The sequence below is a fragment of the Bos taurus genome, chromosome 26 (assembly GCF_002263795.3).
Source record: "Bos taurus isolate L1 Dominette 01449 registration number 42190680 breed Hereford chromosome 26, ARS-UCD2.0, whole genome shotgun sequence".
NCBI lineage: Eukaryota > Metazoa > Chordata > Mammalia > Artiodactyla > Bovidae > Bos > Bos taurus.
Window position 1 is genome coordinate 31,523,095 of NC_037353.1, and position 24,784 is coordinate 31,547,878.

General features: G+C 37.7%; 1 protein-coding gene across 4 annotated transcripts in view; it reads left to right on the forward strand.

The window, feature by feature from the left end:
- Positions 1 to 24,784, forward strand: part of SHOC2 (SHOC2 leucine rich repeat scaffold protein) — an 87,686-nt gene that overhangs the window by 42,662 nt on the left and 20,240 nt on the right. For all 4 annotated transcript variants that reach the window (XM_010820029.4, XM_059881818.1, NM_001101943.1 and 1 more), the window contains 1 exon segment: positions 15,603 to 15,740. In XM_010820029.4, coding sequence (XP_010818331.1) covers positions 15,603 to 15,740 — 138 coding nt within the window.

Below are 24,784 nucleotides of genomic sequence, written 5' to 3' on the forward strand. Positions count from 1 at the left end.
GAAACGCAATGCCAAAGAATGCTCAAACTACTGCACAATTGCACTCATCTCACATGCTAGTAAAGTAATGCTCAAAATTCTCCAAGCCAGGCTTCAGCAATACGTGAACCGTGAACTTCCTGATGTTTAAGCTGGTTTTGGAAAAGGCAGGTGAACCAGAGATCAAATTGCCAACGTCCGCTGGATCATGGAAAAAGCAAAGAGTTCCAGAAAAACATCTATTTCTGCTTTATTGACTATGCCAAAGCCTTTGACTGTGTGGATCACAATAAACTGTGGAAAATTCTGAAAGAGATGGGAATTCCAGACCACCTGATCTGCCTCTTGAGAAATCTGTATGTAGGTCAGGAAGCAACAGTTAGAACTGGACATGGAACAACAGACTGGTTCCAGATAGGAAAAGGAGTTCGTCAAGGCTGTATATTGTCACCCTGTTTATTTAACTTTTATGCAGAGTACGTCATGAGAAATGCTGGACTGGAAGAAGCACAGGCTGGAATCAAGATTGGCGGGAGAAATATCAATAAGCTCAGATATGCAGATGACACCACCCTTATGGCAGAAAGTGAAGAGGAACTCAAAAGCCTCTTGATGAAAGTGAAAGTGGAGAGTGAAAAAGTTGGCTTAAAGCTCAACATTCAGAAAACAAAGATCATGGCATCTGGTCCCATCACTTCATGGGAAATAGATGGGGAAACAGTGGAAACAGTATCAGACTGTATTTTTGGGGGGCTCCAAAATCACTGCAGATGGTGACTGCGGCCATGCAATTAAAAGACGCTTACTCCTTGGAAGGAAAGTTATGACCAACCTAGACAGCATATTCAAAAGCAGAGACATTACTTTGCCAACAAAGGTCCATCTAGTCAAGGCTGTGGTTTTTCCTGTGGTCATGTATGGATGTGAGAGTTGGACAGTGAAGAAAGCTGAGCGCCAAAGAATTGATGCTTTTGAACTGTGGTGTTGGAGAAGACTCTTGAGAGAGTCCCCTGGACTGCAAGGAGATCCAACCAGTCCATTCTGAAGGAGATCAGCCCATCATTCTTTGGAGGGAATGATGCTGAAGCTGAAACTGAAGCTGAAACTCCAGTACTTTGGGCACCTCATGGGAAGAGCTGACTCATTGGAAAAGACTCTGAAGCTGGGAGGGATTGGGGGCAGGAGGAGAAGGGGATGCCAGAGGATGAGATGGCTGGATGGCATCACTGACTCAATGGACGTGAGTCTGAGTGAACTCTGGGTGTTTGCGATGGACAGGGAGGCCTAGCGTGCTGCGATTCATGGGGTCGCAAAGAGTTGGACACGACTGAGCGACTGAACTGAACTGACGCTTAATTATCTTGTTTCCTATTACTGTAGGTTTCATATGTCCTTTCTCTTAAATTGTTTGATTTCATTCCTTTCTTCCTTTCATTGTGTAAGTGTTGATAGCTGTGAACCTCCCCTCCAAGTGCTATTTTAGCAGCATCACATAAATTTTGATATGTTGTATTTTCCTTATTATTTAATTCTAAATATTTTCCAAATCACCTTTTGTTTATAAATTGTAGCTTTCGTTGGTAGATCTTCCCTGAAGCAATTATTACTATATTCTCTAAACTCCAGGAGTTGATGTTGGACAGGGAGGCCTGGCGTGCTGCGGTTCATGGGGTCACAAAGAGTCGGACACGAGTGAGCAACTGAACTGAATGATTTTTTAAAATTTCCCTTGTTTCTTTTATATTTATTAGTTGAAATTCTTCTATAAGGAAGAGCTGTCCTTTCTCCCCCATTTATTTATTCAGTTAATTATATCAGTCTGGACTCATTTATTCTGTGGGTTTCAATCCAAGATTATTCTTTACCGTTTTGTTGCTCAAATTATTCCAGCTTTGCTTACTGTGAACTCTATGTTAGTTGGTTCCTGTGCCTTTTGATGTGTCATCATCTTTTTTTATCTTTTAAAGAGACTAAAAATGCCCCCAAATTTTGATATTTGCTCATGTATTTATTCCTTCTAGTGCTTTTCATTCTTTGAGTAGATCTGAATCTCTATTTGGTATTTGCTTTTTGCCCAAAGAGCTTCTTTTAATGCATATTGTAGCCCAGGTCTCCTCTGATTGAATTTTTTATGCTTTCTATAGGTCTGAAAGCCTTTATTTTGTTTTCATTTTTAATGGTGGTTTTTCCTGTTACAAAATCCTAGTTTGGCATCTTTTCTTGTTTATTCATTATTTTTAAAATAGCTCTCCTTTCCCTATGTTTTTGTTTGTTTTTTTCTTGGCTTGCCTAGTTTCTGACAAGAGTTTTGCTGTTATATTTGTGTGTTTGTAAAGTATTTTCTTCTCTGTATAGTTTTAATATTTTTCTTTATTTCTGGTTTCCAACAATTTGTATATGGGCTTTACCATATGTAATTTGAGAATTACTTGTCTTATTTCATTCATACTGCTTTTGCCATCTCTCTTAATAGGTCTCCTAGTGGGAGATAGCCCTCCCGTTCATTCTACTATTGATTTTGTATAGACCCTCATATTATTTCATGTGAGCTAGTTACAGTAGTTTCCTAATAGACTATGCTTCCTAAGCTATCCATCCTTTCAAATCTATGAGTAAATAGTCATTTTAGAATAGCATTCTGATTATCATGCATTATTCAGAAGCTTTAAATTTTGTTTTATTATTTGATCAAAAAGATCCAGATTCCTTAGTTTGGTATTGAAGGTTCCAGGTGTCCTCTCTCATCTTGCCTTGTATCTTCCCTTGGTCTTGAAGATCCAAAAGAAAGACTCTTTAATGTTGAAATTTAATAAACGGGATCCTCTGTAGCCTTCCTCAAATCACATGTAGTCTCCTACTAATTTTTAATTTCATGAAAACAAGCATTTAGTGTACTGTAGTGTCTGTGTCTTTAGTGTCTAGTTTTATGTCTGGAAAAGAGAATGTGCACATAAGAATCTTGTCTGATTGACTGACTTAATGCTCTTGTAGTAATAGTTTATGAGCCTAAAACACAACAGAAAATAGTGTATTCACATGTTTGTATAATAATGTTTCTTTGTTACTGGTTAAACCCCACAAATTTCATTTTCTCAATAATGGTCAGGAATTTCTTATTTAAGCATTTTAATTATCAATACTTGCAGTCTCGAGAAGGGAGGGAAAACCTTTTTCCTCCAAAAATTGCCTGTCTGTTTGATGAATATTTTAACTGTCTGAATTCTGGAAATGAGGGGCAATGTGTCCCGCTGCTTTTTGCATCTGGCATACTACTACTGGAGAAGAGTGGAGAAATAGCTCCAGAAAGAATGAAGAGGCTGAGCCAAAGTGAAAACAAAACCCAGTTGTGTATGTGGCTGGTGATGAAGTAAAGTCTGATGCTGTAAAGAACAATATCGCATAGAAGTCTGGACTGTTAGGCCATGCTGCTACTGCTGCTAAGTCGCTTCAGTCGTGTCCGACTTTGTGCGACCCCAGAGACGGCAGCCCACCAGGCTCCCCCGTCCCTGGGATTCTCCAGGCAAGAACACTGGAGTGGGTTGCCATTTCCTTCTCCATGCATGAATGAATCACAGTAAATTGGAAGTGGTCAAACAGGAGATGGCAAGAGTGAACACTGACATTTTAGGAATTAGTGAACTAAAATTGACTGGAATGGGCAAATTTAATTCAGATCATTATGTGTACTACTGTGGGCAAGAATCCCTTAGAAGAAGTGGAGTAGCCTTCATAGTCAGCAAGAGTCGTAAATGTAGTACTTGGGTACAGTCTCAAAGACAACAGAATGATCTCTGTTTGTTTCCAAGGCAAATCATTAAATATCATAGCAATCCAAGTCTATGCTCCAACCACTATGCTGAAGAAGGTGATACATGGGGTCTCAAGGAGTCGGACACGACTGAGCGACTGATCTGATCTGATCTGATCTGATGAAGACCTTCAAGACCTTCTAGAACTAAAACCTTAAAAAAAAAAAAAAAAAAAATGTCCTTTTCATCACTGGGGACTGGAATGCAAAAGTAGGAAGTCAAGAAGTAAAGAGATACCTGGAGTAACAGGCAAGTTTGGCTTTGGAGTACAAAATGAAGCAGGGCAAAGGCTAACAGAGTTTTGCCAAGAGAATGCACTGGTCATAGCAAACACCCTTTACCATCAACACAAGAGATGACTCTACACATGGACATCACCAGATGGTCAATACCAAAATCAGATGGATTATATTCTTTGCTGCTGAAGATGGAGAAGCTCCATACAGACAGCACAAAAAAAGACCACGAGCAGACTGTGGCTCAGATCATTAACTCCTTGCAAAAAACAGGCTTAAATTGAAGAAAGTAAGGAAAACCACCAGGCCATTCAGGTATGATGTAAATCAAATCCCTTATGATTATACAGTGGCAGTGACAAATAAATTCAAGGGATTAGATTTGATAGAGTGCCCGAAGAACTATGGACAGAGGTTTGTGACATAGTACAGGACACAGTGATCAAAACCATCCCCAAGAAGAGGAAATGCCAAAAGGCAAAATGGCTGTCTGAGGAGGCCTTACAAATAGCTGAGAAAGGAAGAGAAGCAAAAGGCAAGTGAAGAGGAAAGATATACCCATCTGAATGCAGAGTTCCAAAGAATAGCAAGGAGAGAAAAGAAAGCCTTCTTAAGTGAACAGTGCAGAGAAATAGAGGAAAACAAAAGAATGGGAAAGTCTAGAGATCTCATCAAGAAAATCAGAGATACTAAGGGAACATTTCATGCAAAGATGGTCACAATAAAGGATAAAAACAGTACAATGGCACCCCACTCCAGTACTCTTCCCTGGAAAATCCCATGGACGGAGGAGCTTGGTAGGCTTCAGTCCATGGGGTCGCTAAGAGTTGGACACGACTGAGCAACTTCACTTTCACTCTTCACTTTCACGCATTGGAGAAGGAAATGGCAACCCACTCCAGTGTTCTTGCCTGGAGAATCCCAGGGACGGGGGAGCCTGATGGACTGCCTTCTATGGGGTCGCACAGAGTCGGACACAACTGAAGCGACTTAGCAGCAGCAGCAGCAGCATGGACCTAACAGAAGCAGAAGATATTAAGAGGTGGCAAGAATACACAGAAGAACTATACAAAAAAGATCTTCATGACGCCAGTAACCACTATGGTGTGATCACTCATCCTAAAGCCAGAAATCCTGGAGTGTGAAGTCAAGTGAGCCTTAGAAAGTATCACTATGAACAAAGCTAGTGGAGGTGATGGAATTCCAGTTGAGCTATGTGAAGTCCTAAAAGATGATGCTGTTAAAATGCTGCAATCAATATGCCAGCAAATTTGGAAAACTCAGCAGTGGCCACAAGACTGGAAAAGATCGGTTTTCATTCCAATCCCAAAGAAAGGCAATACCAAAGAATGTTCAAACTACTGCACAATTGCACTCATCTCACACAGTATAATGCTCAAAATTCTCTATGCTAGGCTTCAACAGTGCGTGAACTGAGAGCTTATAGATGTTCAAGCTGGGTTTAGAAAAGGCAGAGGAATCGGAGATCAAATTACCAACATCTCCTGGATCATAGGAAAAGCAAAAGAATTCCAGAAAAACATCTACTTCTGCTTCATGGACTACACTAAAGCCTTTGACTATGTGGATCACAACAAACTGTGGAAAATTCTAAAAGAGATGGGAACACCAGACCACCTGACCTGCTTTCTGAGTAATCTGTATGCAGATCAAGAAGCAGCAGTTAGAACTGGACATGGAACAACACACTGGTTTCAAATTGGGAAGGGAGTACATCAATACTGTATATTGTCACCCTGCTTATTTAACTTACATACAGAGTACATCATGTGAATGCAAGGCTGGTTGAAGCACAAGCTGTAATCAAGATTGCTGGGAGAAATATCAGTAACCTCAGATATGCAGAAGACACCACCCTTATGGCAGAAAATGAAGAGGAACTAAAGAGGCTCTTGATGAAAGTGAAAGAGGAAAGTGAAAAAGTTGGCTTAAAACTCAGCATTCAGAAAAGTAAGATCGTGGCATCTGGTCCCACCACTTCATGGCAAATAGATGGGGAAACAATGGAAACAGTGACAGACTTTATATTTTGCGGCTCCAAAGTCACTGCAGATGGTGACTGCAGCCATGAAATTAAAAGACGCTTGCTCCTTGAAAGAAAAGTTATGACCAACCTAGACAGCATATTAAAAAGCAGAGAGATTACTTTCCCAACAAAGGTCTGTATTTTCAAAGCTATGGTTTTTCCACTAGTCATGTATAGATGTGAGAGTTGGATGGTGTAGAAAGCTGAGCACCTAAGAATTGATGGTTTTGAACTATGGTGTTGGAGAAGACTCTTGAGAGTCCCTTGGACTGCAAGGAGATCAAACCAGTCCATCCTAAAGAAAATCAACCGTGAATATTCATTGGAAGGATAATACTGAAGCTGAAGCTATAGTACTCTGGCCACCCGATGCAAAGAACTGACTCATTGGAAAAGACCTTGATCCTGGGAAAGACTGAAGGCAGCAGGAGAAGGGGACAACAGAGGATGAGATGGTTGGATGGCATCACAGACTCGATGGACATGAGTTTGAGCAAGCTCCAGGAGTTGGTGATGGACAGGGAAGCCTGGAGTGCTTTAGTCCATGGAGTTGTAAAGAGTCGGACACGACTGAACTGAGTCAGAGCTATGGTTTTGCCAGTAGTCATGTATGGATGTGCGAGTTGGACCATAAAGAAGGCTGAGTACCGAAGAATTGATGCTTTCAAATTGTGATGCTGGAGAAGATTTTTGAGAGTCCCTTGGAATGCAAGAAGTTCAACCTGTCAATCCTAAAGGAAATCAACCCTGAATATTCATTGGAAGGACTGATGCTGACATGAAGCTCCAATATTTTGGCCATCTGATGTGAAGAGCCAACTCATTGGTAAAAACCCTGATGCTGGGAAAGATCGAGGACAGGAGCAAAAGGGTGAGAGAGGATGAGATGGTTGAATTGCATCATAGACGCAATGGACAGTTTGAACAAACTCTGGGAGATAGTGAAGGACAGGGAAGCCTGCATGCTCTAGTCCATGGGGTCATGAAGAGTCGGACACAACTGAACAACAGCAACAGAAACAGATTTACAGTTCTTCACTAAGCTATCATATTGGTATACATAGTTAGAAGTTATTATTTTTCACTACTGTATAATATTCCATAGTGTGAATATACCACAGTTTTATTTATTCTGTTGTTTTTGGCTGGACAATACCAAATACTTGTGCAAACTTCATTTATTACTGTTGGAATGCAAATGAGTATAGCCACTTTGGAAGACAGTGGCAGTTTCTTGCAAAGCTGAACACAGTCTTACCATAAAACCTATCAGTCATGCTTCTCTTTACCCAAATGAGTTAAACTTGCTGCTAAGTCACTGGCGTGTCTGACTCTATGCGACCCCATAGATGGCAGCCCACCAGGCTCCGCCATCCCTGGGATTCTCCAGGCAAGAATACTGAAGTGGGTTGCCATTGCCTTGTCCAACGCATGAAAGTGAAAAGTGAAAGTGAAGTTGCTCAGTCGTGCCCGACTCTTAGTGACCCCATGGACTGCAGCCTACCAGGCTCCTCCGTCCATGGGATTTTCCAGGCAAGAGTACTGGAGTGGGTTGCCATTGCCTTCTCTTATGTCCATGCAAAAAACTGTACAGAAAATATTTTTAGTTGTTCTATTCATAATTGCTAAAAATTCTATTCATAATTGCTAAAAATTGCTAAAATATTCCTTACAATGGAATATTGTTCCGTGGTAAAAAAGAAACGCATATTTCTAAATGAAAGAAATTAATCTGGAAAAGCTGTGTATCGTATGAATCTAACTATACAATATTCTGGAAAAGGCAAAAGTAAAAGGTCAGTAGTTGCCAGGGGCCCTAGTACAGGAGACTCAGATCAATGAGTAGTGAAACACTGAAGATTTTTAGATCAGTAAAACTTACATATGATACTGTAATCATGGGTACTGGCTATTACACATTTACCAAAATCTACAGAACTGGAAAACACAAATAGTGGATGGATGTCAGTGTAAAATATGGACTTTTAGTTAATAATGATAATGTATAAATGTTGGTTCATCAACTGTAATGCACAATGTTGGATGTTAGTAATAGTGGAAATTATGGGGAGGGTGGTATATAAGAACTCTGTACTTAATTTGCAGTTTTTCTGTAAACCTGAAATTGCTCCAACAAACAAAGAAAACACTACTCTTAATACCCACACCACTATTTTCTTAGTCAAAGTTGAAGTTGCTACCTTAGCCCACAAGACTCTAAATAAATCTGACTCCTGGCTACTTCATCTATCACTTTCTTCATTACTCATTATTCCAGCAACATTGGCTTTCTGTTGTGTTTTGAACTGCTTTCTTGCCTCAGAGTCTTTGTATTTGCTGTTCACTCAGCTTCCCCCAGATGTTTCCATTGTTTCTTTCCTCTTCCATTATTTAGCTGTGTATATTAAAATGCTACTCCATTGGGGTTATTTTCCTTTTCTGCTTACTATCAATACCTCTGATCTCTGCTTCCCACCATCAGACTCTTTGACCTTGCTTTTTTTTCTTTTATAGCTTTTATACATCCTCAGTTCAGTTCAGTCATTCAGTCGTGTCCGACTCTTTGCAACCCCATGATCCACAGCACGCCAGGCCTCCCTGTTCATCACCAATTCCCGGAGTCCACCGAAACCCATGTCCATTGAGTCGGTGATACCATCCAACCATCTCATCCTCTGCATCCCCTTCTCCTCCTGCCCTCAATCTTTCCCAGCATCAGGGTTTTTCCAATGAGTCAGCTCTTCGCATCAGGTGGCCAAAGTATTGGAGTTTCAGCTTCAACATCAGTCCTTCCAAAGAACACCCAGGACTGATCTCCTTTAGGATGGACTGGTTGGATCTCCTTGCAGTCCAAGGGACTCTCAAGAGTCTTCTCCAACACCACAGTTCAAAAGCATCAATTCTTTGGTGCTCAGCCTTCTTCACAGTCCAACTCTCACATCCATACATGACCACTGGAAAAACCATAGCCTTGACTAGATGGACCTTTGTGGACAAAGTAATGTCTCTGCTTTTGAATATGCTGTCTAGGTTGGTCATAACTTCCAAGGAGTAATTTAATTTTACTTTTAATTTCATGGTTGCAGTCACCATCTGCAGTGATTTTGGAGTCCCCCCAAAATAAAGTCAGCCACTGTTTCTACTGTTTCCCCATCTATTTGCCATGAGGAGATGGGACCAGATGCCATGATCTTAGTTTTCTGAATGTTGAGCTTTAAGCCAACTTTTTCACTCTCCACTTTCAGTTTCATCAAGAGGCTTTTGAGGTCCTCTTCACTTTCTGCCATAAGGGTGGTGTCATCTGCATATCTGAGCTTATTGATATTTCTCCCGCCAATCTTGATTCCAGCTTGGGCTTCCTCCAGCCCAACGTTTCTCATGATGCACTCTACATATAAGTTAAATAAGTGGGGTGACAATATACAGCCTTGATGTACTCCTTTTCCTGTTTGGAACCAGTCTGTTGTTCCATATCCAGTTCTAACTGTTGCTTCCTGACCTACATACAGGCTTCTCAAGAGGCAGGTCAGGTGGTCTGGTGTTCCCATCTCTTTCAGAATTTTCCACAGTTTGTTGTGATCCACAGTCAAAGGCTTTGGCATAGTCAATAAAGCAGAAATAGATGTTTTTCTGGAACTCTCTTGCTCTTTTGATGATCCAGCGGATGTTGGCAATTTGATCTCTGGTTCCTCTCCCTTTTCTAAAACCAGCTTGAACATTTGGAAGTTCACGGTTCATGTATTGCTGAAGCCTAGCCTGGAGAATTTTGAGCATTACTTTACTAGTGTGTGAGATGAGTGCAATTGTGTGGTAGTTTGAGCATTCTTTGGCATTGCGTTTCTTTGGGATTGGAATGAAAATTGACCTTTTCCAGTCCTGTGGCCACTGCTGAGTTTTCCAAATTTGCTGACATATAGAGTGCAGCACTTTTACGGCATCATCTTTCGGGATTTGAAATAGCTCAACTGGAATCCCATCACCTCCACTAGCTTTGTTTGTAGTGATGCTTCCTAAGGCCCACTTGACTTCACATTCCAGGATGTCTGGCTCTAGCTGAGTGTGAGTGATCACACTATTGTGATTATCTGGGTCATGAAGATCTTTTTTGTACAGTTCTTCAGTGTATTCTTGCCACCTCTTCTTAGTATCTTCTGCTTCTGTTAGGTCCCTACCATTTCTGCCCTTTATTGAGCCCATCTTTGCATGAAATATTCCCTTGGTATCTCTGATGTTTTTGAAGAGATCTCTAGTCTTTCACATTCTGTTGTTCTCCTCTGTTTCTTTGCACTGATTGCTGAGGAAAGCTTTCTTATCTCTCCTTGCTATTCTTTGGAACTCTGCATTCAAATGGGTATATCTTTCCTTTTCTCCTTACAGCCTCACCTTGATTATATACTGTTCATTTTTCCTTATTAAAATACAAGTTCGCTGAGGGCAGCAAACTTTTTTCTTGCCTTCTCCCTCTTTTTCCCTATCGTGTCTTCAGTCCCTAGAATAGTGTCTAGCACACAGTAGGTGCTTAATAAACATGTGTAGGGTGGATCAATGAAGTCTATGTTCTCTCTGTAGGAAGTCAAACTTTAAAAATTTGCTTAGTAAGTATGGAATGTGAGTCATAAAATGCTTCATATTAATGGCTGGTGTCATCAATATGATCACATGGTGCATTCATTTTCACTAAAAGGTACATCTGCTCCACAGCCAGGAAACTTCTCTTTATGGTTTGAAAACTGCTCTTCATGTACAGTGTAGGAGAGACTGCTTATGTTTATGTCTTGAATCTGTCCCCCCCTTTCCTCTTTAGATTAAAAGATGTACAAAAACATCGAAAAATCACAAAATACAAATATGTGAAGTAGAAAAGAAAAACCACTCTTAAACCTAGCCAGAGACAAGTCACTGTTAAGATATTGATTATTGTTCTTTAGAACCATCTGAAATGAACTTATGTTTTTAAAGTAATATTTGGGTCATACATAGTGAAATAAATGTTTAGAAGTACTAGATAATTGGACAAAGTATAGAAATAATAAATAGTGTGAAAGTATTTTATGAACTCGTTCAATATTTAATATCCTGTCTTTTCTGAATGGTAACACAAAGTCTTATCCTGGCACAGTATTGACTAGTGCAGAGTTTATCATATATTCAGAATTGTCAGATGTTTCTGACTATTTGGATATGAAGAAAAAAAGCTTGAGCAGTTATGAGCATTGCTCTAAAGAAGACAGATCTAAACTTCTTTTTTCCCCGCACTAAAAATGTTTTGTACATTTAATAGGACATTTTGGATTAGTTTTGAAAATATTTTAGATTTTCCTGGAAGCTATCTTTTATTAATTATAAACGCCCCTGAAGTTTTTTAGATCTTTTTCATTGGACTGAAGAAAATTCAGTTCCTAAGAGAAAATGTTTTTCATGTCTTAAAATATATACATGGGTTTTGGGGAAAATCTAAAAATCAGTTTCAAATTCCGCAATATGTATAATTTACTCATGAGTTTATTGTAGTTCAAGGACTGACAGATCAAACTTAAAAATCAGGTTATTTTTGTGTGCTGATACTGTTAAAAAATTAAATCACATTTCCTGAGTTTTAAGCATTTTCAAAACCATAATTACTAGATTGTGAGAAAGAAAGATTAGTAGATGACACTCTCCTTAATGTATCAGTGTTAACATGATTTCCTGATGTTGTAGAATGTTGTATTGTTAGAGGATGATTTTCTGGAGAGCATATAGGCTCAAAATAATTCAGTTATATAGATGGTGATTTACATAAATCAAAAAGGATTTAACTTAATTTGAATCAAAGTAATTATATTCTGCATTTTTAAAACACTTATTTTTTAGTTTAATGTTAGATAGTAATATGTAAGTTCCTGTCCTAAGATACTGGTAATTCATCTGTTTCTGTGTTCATGGGTATCAAACTGGTGTCCTGAATACTGTAAAAAAAAAAAAAAGTCCACAGATATGTTTGATAACGCAGTGTTTTGTTCTATTTTAACCTAAAAATTAGTTGTTAGTATTTGAACATTAGATTTTATATGAAAATATAAATTTCTAGGTTTTTTTTGAAAAGTGTGAGGATTGGACAGTATTTGAGCTTTCTCATCCCAACATTGCAGTGATAACCTGGGGCAGTTTTGGCAATGTTAAACAACAAAGGACATTTTTTAATGTCTAGATGATTGTCATGACTTGGTGGGGAGGTGCTCTTGGCATCTTTTGGCTAAAAAGACCAGGCATGCTGCTTATGCACAGAACACCTTTCTACAGCAAAGAATTATCTGGTCTAAAATATTTCAGTATTGAGTTTGAGGAGTCCTGTAATATAGCAGTAATTGAGCTGAGTTGAATCATATCAGTTTCATATAGGCTATAGTTAGCCATAGTCTCCTCTCAACTTGCTTTATTTATGTGCTGGGACTCTTATATACTTCAATTTGTGCATCTTCCTTTAAAGTAGTGGGAGTTACTTTCCTAGGAATTGAAACAACTTTGAGTATTATTAGAACAGTTGTGGCAAATACACAAAACATTTGTTACTTCTGGCATGAAGAGTATTAGCATCCAAATTTTATTTTCCCCAGTTATCATTTATTCTTTCAGTTAACATAGTGCTGTGTGCTAGATACTACACAATATGCGGAGGAGATAAACAGCTGCTTACACTTTGAGGCTTTTATTAGAGAATTGTTCTGTTTATCATTATGTAATACTTTGTGTATCTCTGATAATTTTCCTTGTTTTGAAGTTGGCTTTGTCTGAAATCTGTGTAAATATTTCAGCTTTCTTTTGATTAACATTAACATTGTATTTCTCCATCCCTTTATTCTTAATCCACCTGTGTCTGTAAAGTAGGTTTTTAAAAGACTGTACTATTTAGTGGGGTTGGGGGCAGGGTCTTATTTCTTAAGTTCCTTCTGATAGTCTCTGTCTTCTTGCATTCACTTTCATATTTAAAGTATTTATTGATTTAGTTGGATTGATATCAACCATATTTGGAACTGTTTTCTATAACTTGTTCTCTATTTTTTATTTTTTTTGGTCTTACATCATTTTTCTGCATTATCTGGGTTTAACTGAGCATTTTGTATTATTTCATTATTTCTCTCCTTAGCATATCATTTATACTTGTATTACTTTTTTTTTTTCGCTTGTATGTATGTTTGTGATTGCCCTGGAGTTTGTGGCATAAATTTACAGCTAATTTAAGTCCACCTTCAAATAACACTATACCACTCAGTGTGGTAGCTTATAACAGAATATTCCCAGTTCTTCTCTCCTGTCCCTTATAACACTGCTGTCATTCATTTCATTTACCCTTAATCTATAGTTACCCAGTATATTGCTGCTCTTCATACTTTTAACAAACTGTTATCTGTTAGATCAATTAAGAGTTTAAGAATATAAAAGATTTTATCTTATTCCTTCTCTATTGTTCTTTTCTCCATGTAGAGCTAAGTTTCTGACTTACATCATTTTCCTTCATTCTGAAGAACTTGTTAATTTTAATATTTCTTTACAGACAGGTCTACTGGTGACAGATTCCCTCATTTCTGTTCATCTGAGAAGGTCTTTATTTCTCCTTTACTTTGAAGGATAATTTCATTGGGTACAAACTTTTAGGTTGGTGATTTTTTTTCCCTCAACACTTTGTAAGTATTCTATTCCATTCTTTTCTTGCCTGCATCATTACTGAAGAGAAGTCCAATGTATTTACCTTGTTCCTATATAGGTAAAGTTTTTTCCCCACCTCTGTCTTCCTTCAAAATTTTATCTTTGATTTTCTGTATATGATTTTGAATATGGTATGCAGGGTGAGAATAGGAGGGGACTTTTATCTTCACTCTGAGAACCTGTGGTGGGGCTCCTGGAGGTAAAGCACAAGGATTCCAATTTTTCCATATCCTTGCCAACATTTGTTTTGTTTTGTTGTTTGCTTTTGTTTACAGCCATCTTCAGGGGTATAAAGTAGTATCTCATCTAATTGATTTGCATTTTTTAATGATTAGTGATGTTGAGCAGCTTTCATGTGTTTATTGTTTATTTGCATATCTTTGGAAAAATATTCAGTTTCTTTACACACTTTTAAATTGGTTTTTTTGGTTGCTGTTGAATTATGGGAGCTCTTTATACATTTGGGCTGTTAATCCCTTCCCAGATACATAATTTGTCAATATTTACCCCTATTCTATGGGTTGCCTTTTCATTCTCTTGATAGTGTCCTTTATACAAATAAGTTTTCAATTTTGAAATCCAGTTAATCTGTTTTTTCTTAGTTGCTTAGGATGTGTCAGAAATATGCCCTACACCCATTTTTTAGTTTTATGCACTTTTACTTATCTTACTTGCTCAGTATTTCCAACTTCAGTTCAGTTAAGTTCAGTCACTCAGTCGTGTCCAACTCTTTGTGACCCCATGAATTGCAGCATGCCAGGCCTCCCTGTCCATCACCAACTCCCGGAGTTCACTCAGACTCACGTCCATCGAGTCAGTGATGCCATCCAGCCATCTCATTCTCTGTCCTCCCCTTCTCTTTCCCCCAATCCCTCCCAGCATCAGAGTCTTTTCCAATGGATCAACTCTTCACATGAGGTGGCCAAAGTACTGGAGTTTCAGCTTTAGCATCATTCCCTCCAAAGAAATCCCAGGGCTGATCTCCTTCAGAATGGACTGGTTGGTTCTCCTTGCAGTCCAAGGGACTCTCAAGAGTCTTCTCCAACACCACAGTTCAAAAGCATCAATTCTTCGGCGCTCAGCCTTCTTCACAGTCCAACTCTCACATCCATACATGACCACAGGAAAAACCATAGCCTTGACTAGACGAACCTTTGTTGGCAAAGTAATGTCTCTGCTTTTGAACATGCTATCTAGGTTGGTCATAACTTTCCTTCCAAGGAGTAAGTGTCTTTTAATTTCCAACTTCGCCCCTCCCCCCCAAAAAGGAAAAATCATGAGAGAGCCGATCGAGCTTTTATAAATAAGTTTTTGAAGACAGAAAAACACTAAGAATAATCTAAATTGCCAGTACTGTCCTTTCAAACAGAATGAGGAGAAAAATACCTTATTTTGTATCCTTTTGGAGTAATATTAAATTGAGAAGCAGTTTTTGATTTCTAACTCTTACTTTACATTTTGAGGTAAGGTGACCCTCAAGATCTATCTGATATTATTGTGTTGAATTTGATTTAAAAATTAGTAAGCTCTTTTTGAAGTATAGAATATACAAATGTAAATGTGGTTAAATTGGTTAATTAAAAATATATAATATTGGTTGATAATGATTTACAGTCAACATGTTAATGTTATCAATATCATTTTCTTTTTTTCTTTAGGTATAATTGACATAAAACCATATATTAGCTTCAGGTGTACAACATAGTTCAGTATTTGTAAGATGTCATTTTCAAATAAGAGTTTCAGATTTTGTTTAACTTTTATTTTGTGAGAAAAAGTATAGTTATGATATAAAATGTTTTATCTCCCAGAAATTCTTACATTTTTATGTTGATCAATTTACAGGTGAATTATGTAACCTCATTACGCTGGATGTAGCTCACAATCAACTTGAACACCTTCCAAAGGAGATTGGAAACTGCACACAGATAACCAACCTTGACTTGCAGCACAATGAATTGTTAGACCTCCCAGATACTATTGGTATGAAAAGAGAAAGAAGATACTGTTAATCATTTATAACTACTTGGACATTAAAATCTATTTCAATAATAAAGTTAAAAGATTAAAATTCAGCATTGTTGAAGTGGTAAAACTTCTAAAAGATAGTATTTTAAAATAATTTTTTATTTCCATTTCTAGGAAAGGAAAGTAAGTTTTAGGAAATGAGCTCAGTTAAATTGTAAAGAAGGTAGAATATTGAGTAACGTCTATATGTTCTATAACTCTGTGCTTAAATTGCAGAATGGGTGCATTCTCTGTTTTTGCTTATTTCAGAAATGTTGCATGCTCTTGTATAGGGTGTGGTCCCTTCTGTGCTAAAGTAGACCACACTGAAAAAATAAGATCATTGCTGTTTAGTTTTTAAAACATGGCAAGTACATTTTAAAATTTGCTCATCTGTAATATCGAGGGATTAAAAGAAAAGATGTCTCAAAATGCATAATGTGTTTTGAAGACATAGTCAAACTACAGAAAGTTGATGTGTTCCATATTTATAAATTCTTGTTTATATTTCTGAATGCCCCAAAATTTATACAAACAATAGAGGGAATTTAAAAATTTTTGGATGCTTTTAGTTATCACTGTGGTATGAGGAAACTATTAGGTTTATTTTAAAAAATTACTCTGTACTTAGTTTATATAATTTTAGTAATGAATATTTATAAGGTTCTATTACTAAATTGCATGAGGCCTATGATGTTATCTTTCTCCAGAAGAATTTTTATTTGCTTCTCTCAGGTACCTAGAGTAACTAACCACTTTAATCCATCCGTGTTCTAAGGGTTGTGATTTTTCTGGTCCTCTCAAGTGATTCAGAGGCAAACTGCAGAGTAATTGGAGGGCCGTTTTAATTCTGATTGACCCCTCATACTAGGGTGCAGCCCTGTAGGGTCCTAGTTGATGCTGATTACTAGACTCCTCACCCTTGGCAGGCTCTAGATTTTGACTCTTGGCAAAACATGCCTTCGCCTTTCAGTTACATCTTCTGTTTGGGAGAGCACTCTTAGGACAAAAATCTCCCGTGCTTTGCTTGTTTCTGGGTTCCCAGCTGGTTTCCAGCCTGGTTACTGCTAGTCATTATCATATTCGTTTTCTGATTTTTGTTTTAGAAGTGTTCTTAGTTTTCTGCAATGGGAGGGTTTGCTTGAATTACCTTGAATTACTTTCTGCTTCATTACTTGAAGCAGAAACAATTGTAGCAGAATTTTTTTTAATGTTACAGTAGACTGTCTCTGGTAACGTAACAACTATTCACAGAAAAGTTAATCTGAGACTTCTTCAGATTATAATAGCTAGCCATTAGAACCTGTATCTTTCTGATTCTTGTCCCCTAGAGTCTAGAACAAAAAGACAGAAAAACACAAAATAAATGAAAAAAGTCATGGGAGACAGGACTAGAAGTTCTAGAAAGAGAATAGAGGTAAGACAATGAAGCTGTAAAATATAACTTAATACTGTTTCCCTGAATTTGACAAAAACCCAGATAATAAGATTGAAATTTCTTACCAAGATGAAATAATGAAAAAAGATACATTCTGGTAGGAGTTTTAAAAATTAAGTTTGCTAATTTTTAATAAACGATATGGGCTTCTCTGGTGACTCAGCAGTAAAGAATCTGCCTGCCAGTGTAGGAGACCCAGGTTTGATCCTTGGGTTGGGAAGATCCCCTGGAGAAGGAAGTGGCAACCTACTCCAGTGTTCTTACATGGGAAGTCCCATGGACAGGGAAGCCTGGAGAACTGCAGTCCATGGGGCTGCAAAAGAGTTGATCACTACTTAGCAAATAAACAATAATAAGAATAAACAATATGTTCATGTGTAATGTTATAAAACCTTTGTCTAGTTTCAGTTTCAGAGTAATGCTGACTATATATAGTAAGTTGGGAAGTTTTCCCTACTCTTCAATTTTTGGAAAAATTTGTATAAATTGGCATATTTCTTATTTGATAAAGTTCATTGATACAGCCACCTAGTCAGAACTTTTGTTTGTTGGAATGTTCTTTAAAAACAATTTCAGTTTTTTTGATAGACATAGAGCTATTTAGGTTATCAGTTTCTTCTTGAGAAAACTTGATCATTATTTGTGTCTTTCATAGAATGTGTTCATTCCATTTACGTTGTCACATTTAATGGGGATAAAATTGTTCATAACATTTGCTTATTATTTCAGTGTCTATAGAATCTGTGGTAATGCCATTTTTCTCTCTTCTGATATTGGCAATTTATATCTTCTCTCTTTTCCTAATCAGTCTGGCTAAAGGTTTATTAATTTTATCAGTTCATTGATTGTCTCAAAGTATTGATTTTACTCTATTTTTCCCTTGGTTTTTATTTCATTGATTTCTACTTTGACCTTTCTCATTCCTGTTTGTCTGCTTACTTTGATTTTATTTGCCCCTTTTCTAGTTTCTTATAGTGGAAGATTGAGATTATTGATTTAAGACCTTTCTTCTCTTCTCAGAGAGTCAGTTCAGTTCATTTCAGTCGCTCAGTCATGTCCGACTCTTTGAGACCCCATGGACTGCACCACGGCAGGCCTCCCTGTCCATCACCAACTCCCGGAGTTTACTCAGATTCATGTCCATTGAGTCAGTGATGCCATCCAATCATCTCATCCTCTGTTGTCCCCTTCTCCTCTCATCCTCAATCTTTCCCAGCCATTTAGTGCTATAAAATTTCCTCTTACATACCACTGACAACATCCCACAAATTGACATGTTGTGTTTTATTTTTTGTTTTGTCCAAAATGCTTTCTAATCTGCCCTTTTGTTTTCTATGATCTATATGTTACTGAAAAGTTTGTTATTTAGTTCCCAACATCTAACAATTTCCCAGGGGTCTTTCTGTTACTGATTTCTAATTTCATTGTGGTTGAGAACATACTTTGTGTGACTTGAATCATTTAAATATATTGAGACTTATTTTATGGCTCAGTGTATGGTCTATCTTGATAAGTATTCCATGTGCAATTGAATATGTATTCTATTTTTGTTGAGTAGAGTAATGTGGATGAGGCAGTCAGTGAATTTATTGTGCTGCTAGCCCTTTTTGGTCATTTTTTCCTCCCAATTTTTATTAGTTATATTGTTAGGACATGCAACATTTATGGTATATCTTGTTAAGCCAGTCTCTAGTTTAGTCTTAATTGTTCACTAACAGTGCTTGCTGCTATAAAATTAAAGGCCATAGTTGTTCAAGTTATTTCTTGGTTGGTTAAAGTCAGTCTTACAGTAATTTTCTCTGAAATCGTTCGTAAACAGTGAAAGTGAAGTCGCTCAGTCCTGTCTGACTCTTTGTAACCCCATGGACTGTAGCCTACCAGGCTCCTCCATCCATGGGATTTTCCAGGCAAGAGTACTGGAGTGGGTTGCCATTTCCTTCTCCAGGGGATCTTCCGGACCCAGGTATTAAACCAGGGTCTCCCACATTGTAGGCAGACGCTTTACCATCTGAGCCACCAGGGAAGACTTATTAGCAGTAGTTTTTGTATGTTTGTAAGCTTTATATTTAAAGAACTCTTTGATGGATATAAAAATCATTGGGTTCAACTTCCTTTCCTTGAACATCTCAGGAGACCTAAAAGGTAGCTCTTTTGTCTTCTAGAACTGAATATGCAACAGTATGAGGCTGGTCTAATTGTTTTTTTCTCATTATAATGACTTAATGTTTGTCTCTGGCCACCCAAAGGGTTATTTCTTTATTTCTAAAGTTCAAGAACTCTATTATATTTCTAAGTGTTAATCTTTCAGGTTCCCATTTCCTTGGGATACTCTGAACCAGTTCAGTAATACAGGTTTAATTTTTACTTCAGTATAAATCACCTATTGACGTGTTTACTTTGTTGTATGTTCTTATGTTGAAATACGTAAGTTTGCTGATTTTAAATAAGAAACTGATTTTGATAGTAAAGGAGAAAAGAAAGAATAATGCATTTTAACATGATCACTTTTCAGTGAATGACACATAAAAGCACTTTAAAAAGAGACTTCTTTTATAAACATAAAGGCTTCTCAGTCTTAGAAAAGTAAAGGTTGTTTACTCTAGCAAATCAGGTCAACTGAAATTAAAGATGGTTGAAATGTTATAAAGTTACGGCCTTATCCATCTCATTGACGCTTAATTATTGTGTATTTCCTAAGATACTATATGTGCAGATACTTTATTGTTCCTTGAGCATATCAGGCAAGTTCTAGCCTCAGGGTCTTTGTACTTCTCAGTTTCTCGGCTTAGAACTTTTTTTCCTAAATATACACATAATTTCCTCTACTCTTTCAACTAATCAAATGGATATATAGCGTTCTATAAAGGGCATGGTTATCAATTAGTCCTGTTCTTCAGTTCAGTTGCTCAGTTGTGTCTGACACTTTGCAACCCCATGGACTGCAGCGTGCCAGGCTTCCCTTTCCATTATGAACTCCCAAAGCTTGCTCAAACTCATGTCCATTGAGTCGGTGATGGCATCCAACCATCTCATCCTCTGTCGTCCCCTTTTCCTCCTGCCTTCAGTCTTTCCCAGCATCAGGTGGCCAAAGTATTGGGGTTCCAGCTTCATCATCAGTCTTTCCAATGAATATTCAGGACTGATTTCCTTTAGGATGGACTAGTTTGATCTCCTTGCTGTCCAAGTGACTCTGAAGAGTCTTCTCCAACTTAGCATTTGTGAAATGACTCAGGAAATGTGCATCAGATACTATTATCTGGGTACTTCGGCAGAGGATTTGAGGGAGGGGTCTGTTCCAGAAAGGCCCTGTAGAGTCCTGTTCTTACTCTCAAATATTCTAACAGTATTTCATTATTTAATATTTTATGCATGTATTGGTTTCCCTATCTTCCTCAATAACAATTGGCGGCGGGGGGGTGCAGTTATAAAGTACTAAAATAGTGTTGGCAAATAGAGAAAGCATAAGTCGTAGAGGATGATAAAGCAATCCAGTTATTAAGACTAGGGTCCTTTGGATTCACTTCCTCTGACAGAGGATAGCGTCTCCATGTATTCTTTCTCCTGGCTTTCTTAATTTTGCATTTCTATCTGAAGTAATTCTTCTGTATTTCAAGTGTGCTTGTTAATATGAAAACATTTGACTTCATTATTAATCTTGGGTAATTGACATGTTATCTCAGAAAAACACAAGTGCCTGACTTCTAACACACTCTACATGGTCAGATTACAAATATGTATTGGAAATCAATAAGAACTGAAACATAAATGATAATAAAAATTTATATATCTCATTTATAAATTTTTATAGTAAATATAAATAGGCTTTGATAGTTGTCAGCAAACTAAATACAGCTGTTATCCCAAGTAATAGCAAAGTGAGTTAAGTATTGTGTGTTGAAAGTTTTTATAATATTATAGTCATTTATCATATACTGTGTTTATTAAGATAGTTCTTTGCCTTTCTCCATCCCTCTTATCCCCCATGGTTTGATTGTATTGCAGAAGGTTGAGATTTGATGAGAAATCTGAACATGCAGGTCTTGATCTGTTACAAATCTCAACAGTCATAATTCACCTTTGAGATTCTCTCTCTCATCTATTGGAGAAGAGCAATTCACCCCAAACCATCAGTGACAAACTTAGCTGGAGTATAATTCTGATACTTTGCTTTTTTTTTCCCCCTGGTTTACTAGTTGAAAAGTATAACTTAAAATGAAAAACAAAAAACCCAACACCTGTCTTGGAGAGTTGATGCTAGTCCCATAGGAGTTGCCCTGTCTCTTTTCCCTGGACCAAAGAAACTTGCACTGAATTCACAATTGAAAATCAAATCTTTTATCACCTTACAGTTACTTTTCCAAAAATCGTTTTTAATTATTTGCCTTTTTTTTTCCTCACAAGTATATCCAGATATTTTTAACTCTTTTTTGCTTGAGATATAAATACTCCTAGAGTAGTTATCACTCTTTGGCAATAAGCAATGCCATTTACTTCCAGGCTGAGCAGTGCCAAGATCACTGACAACTCACACTGTAGAGAAGAGGCAGAAGGAACTGGGGAGATTGGCACAGCTGATTGCGGTTAAGTGAAAGAGTGCTCAAAAACATATTTAGAGTCTTGAAGCCTCAGATATGCAGATGACACCACCCTTATGGCAGAAAGTGAAGAGGAACTAAAAAGCCTCTTGATGAAAGTGAAAGAGGAGAGTGAAAAAGTTGGCTTAAAGCTCAACATTCAGAAAACGAAGATCATGGCATCTGGTCCCATCACTTCATGGGAAATAGATGGGGAAACAGTGTCAGACTGTATTTTGGGGGGCTCCAAAATCACTGCAGATGGTGACTGCAGCCATGCAATTAAAAGACGCTTACTCCTTGGAAGGAAAGTTATGACCAACCTAATAGCATATTCAAAAGCAGAGACATTACATTGCCTATAAAGGTCTGCCTAGTCAAGGCTATGGTTTTTCCAGTAGTCATGTATGGATGTGAGAGTTGGACAGTGAAGAAAGCTGAGTGCCGAAGAATTGATGCTTTTAAACTGTGGTGTTGGAGAAGACGCTTGAGAGTCCCTTGGACAGCAAGAAGATCCAACCAGTCCATTCTAAAGGAGATCGGTCCTGGTGTTCTTGGAAGGAGTGATGCTAAAGCTGAAACTCCAGTACTTTGACCTCATGTGAAGAGTTGACTCCTTGGAAAAGACTCTGATGTTGGGAGGGATTGGGGGCAGGAGGAGAAGGGGACGACAGAGGATGAGATGGTTGGATGCCATCACTGACTCGATGGGCGTGAGTCTGAGTGAACTCCGGGAGTGTGTGATGGACAGGGAGGCCTGGCGTGCTGCAATTCATGGGGTCGCAAAGAGTCGGACACAACTGAGCAACTGAACTGAATTGAACTGAAAGCCTTCTGAGGTCTCCAGTGGTTTTATGAAATCAGGGAGAGGGGGATCTGAAATAGGAAAAATTTTTTATTTTCTATTTCTTTTCAAAGTGAGAGAAATATACAAGAAGACTTTGCCTTCAAGGCTAGAGCACAGAATAATTCATATCTCATTTTGTTACACTGTGCTCTGAAGAAATGTTACAGTAATTATATCAACAAATAGAGTTTTAGTAATTGATTTTAGGTAATTACAGTTCTACTTACATGTAACACCTTTACTAGTTTTCTCTTTAATGGTGGTATTCTTTTGAGTTTTTGACTTTTAAGAATATTTTTTAATAAGTTTACTTTTAATTGGAGGATAATTGCTTTACACCATTGTGTTGGCTTTTACCACACAACATGCTGCTGCTGCTGCTGCATCGCTTTAGTCATGTCCGACTCTGTGCAACCCCATAGATGGCAGCCCACCAGGCTCCCCCGTCCCTGGGATTCTCCAGGCAAGAACACTGGAGTGGGTTGGCATTTCCTTCTCCAATGCATGAAAGTGAAAAGTGAAAGTGAAGTCGCTCAGTCGTGTCCGACTCTAGCGACCCCATGGTCTGCAGCCTACCAGGCTCTTCCGTCCATAGGATTTTCTAGGCAAAAGTACTGGAGTGGGGTGCCATTGCCTTCTCCACCACACAACATGAGTTAGCCATAAATATGCATATGTCCCTTCCCTGTTGAACTTCCACCCCATCCCACCCCTCTAGGTTGTCACAGAGTACTATGTTGAGCTCCCTGTGTTATACAACAATTTCCCATTAGTTATCTGTTTTACATATGGTAATGTTTATGTTTCAGTGCTACTCTCTCAGTTCGGCCCACCTTCTCCTTACTCCGTTGTGTCCAAAGTCTGTTCTCTATGTCTGCGTCTCCATTACTGCCCTACAAATGTTTATTGGTACTATTTTTCTAGAGTCCATATATGTACGTGTTAATATACAAGAATTTGTTTTTCTTTTTCTGACTTACTTCACTCTGCATATAGGCTCTAGGTTCATCCACCTCACTAGAACTGACTCAAATGCTTTTCTTTTTATGGCTAAGTAATATTCCATTTCATTTGTCATTTATCCATTCATTTGTCAGTGACATCTAGGTTGCTTCCATGTCCTGGTTATTATAAATAGTGCTGCAGTGAACATTGAGGCATATGTGTCTTTTTCAGTTATGATTTTCTCAATGTATATGCCCAGTTGGGATTGCTGGGTCATATGATAGTTTTATTCCTAGTATTTAAAGAAATAGCCACACTGTTTCTCCATAGTGACTATATCAATTTACATTCCCACCAACAGTGCAAGAGAGTTCCCTTTTCTCCACACCTTCTCCAGCATTTATTGTTTGTAGATTGTTTTGATGACCATTCTGACCAGTGTAAGGTAATACCTCATTGTAGTTTTGATTTGAATTTCTTTAATAATGAGCAATGTAGAGCATCTTTTCATGTGTTGGTTGGCCATCTGTATATCTTCGTTGGAGAAATGTGTGCTTAGATCTTCTGCCTACTTTTTGATTGGGTTGTTTGCTTTTCTGGCATAGGGCTGCATGAACTGCTTGTATATTTTGGAGATTAATCCTTTGTTAGTTTCATTTATGATTATTTTTCTCCCATTCTGAGGGTTGTCTTTTCATCTGGGTTATACTTTCCTTTGTTATGCAAAGCTTTTAAGTTTAACTAGGTCCCACTTGTTTTTGTTTTATTTCCGTTTCTCTAAGAGGTGGTCAAAGAGGATATTGCAGACATTTATATCAGAGTGTCTTGTCTCTGTTTTCCTCTAAGAGTTTTAGAGATCCTGGCCTTACATTTTATATAACTTTTAAGTTTATTTTCAATTTATTAGTTTAATGTTTCTGGAAAAAAATTGTACCTTTAACAATATTTCATTGTTAGAACTTGTATGCCTTTTCTAGTGATTTTTTGCTACTTTGTTAAAATAAGATAAAGACTGTTTGAGTTAGAGGCTTACTCAAAAGTTACACTAAATTAACCTAAAAATGCTGATTTCTTTTGCTGAAATTGAAAGCATTAATTTTAATTCATAGCCATTTAATGTTTCCATATTTTAAAAATCTGACAGCATAAGAAAACAAGCTGTCAGATTCAGAACACAGAGCAACTTACTGTCAAAGTTAAGCACTTAGAAAGCTAA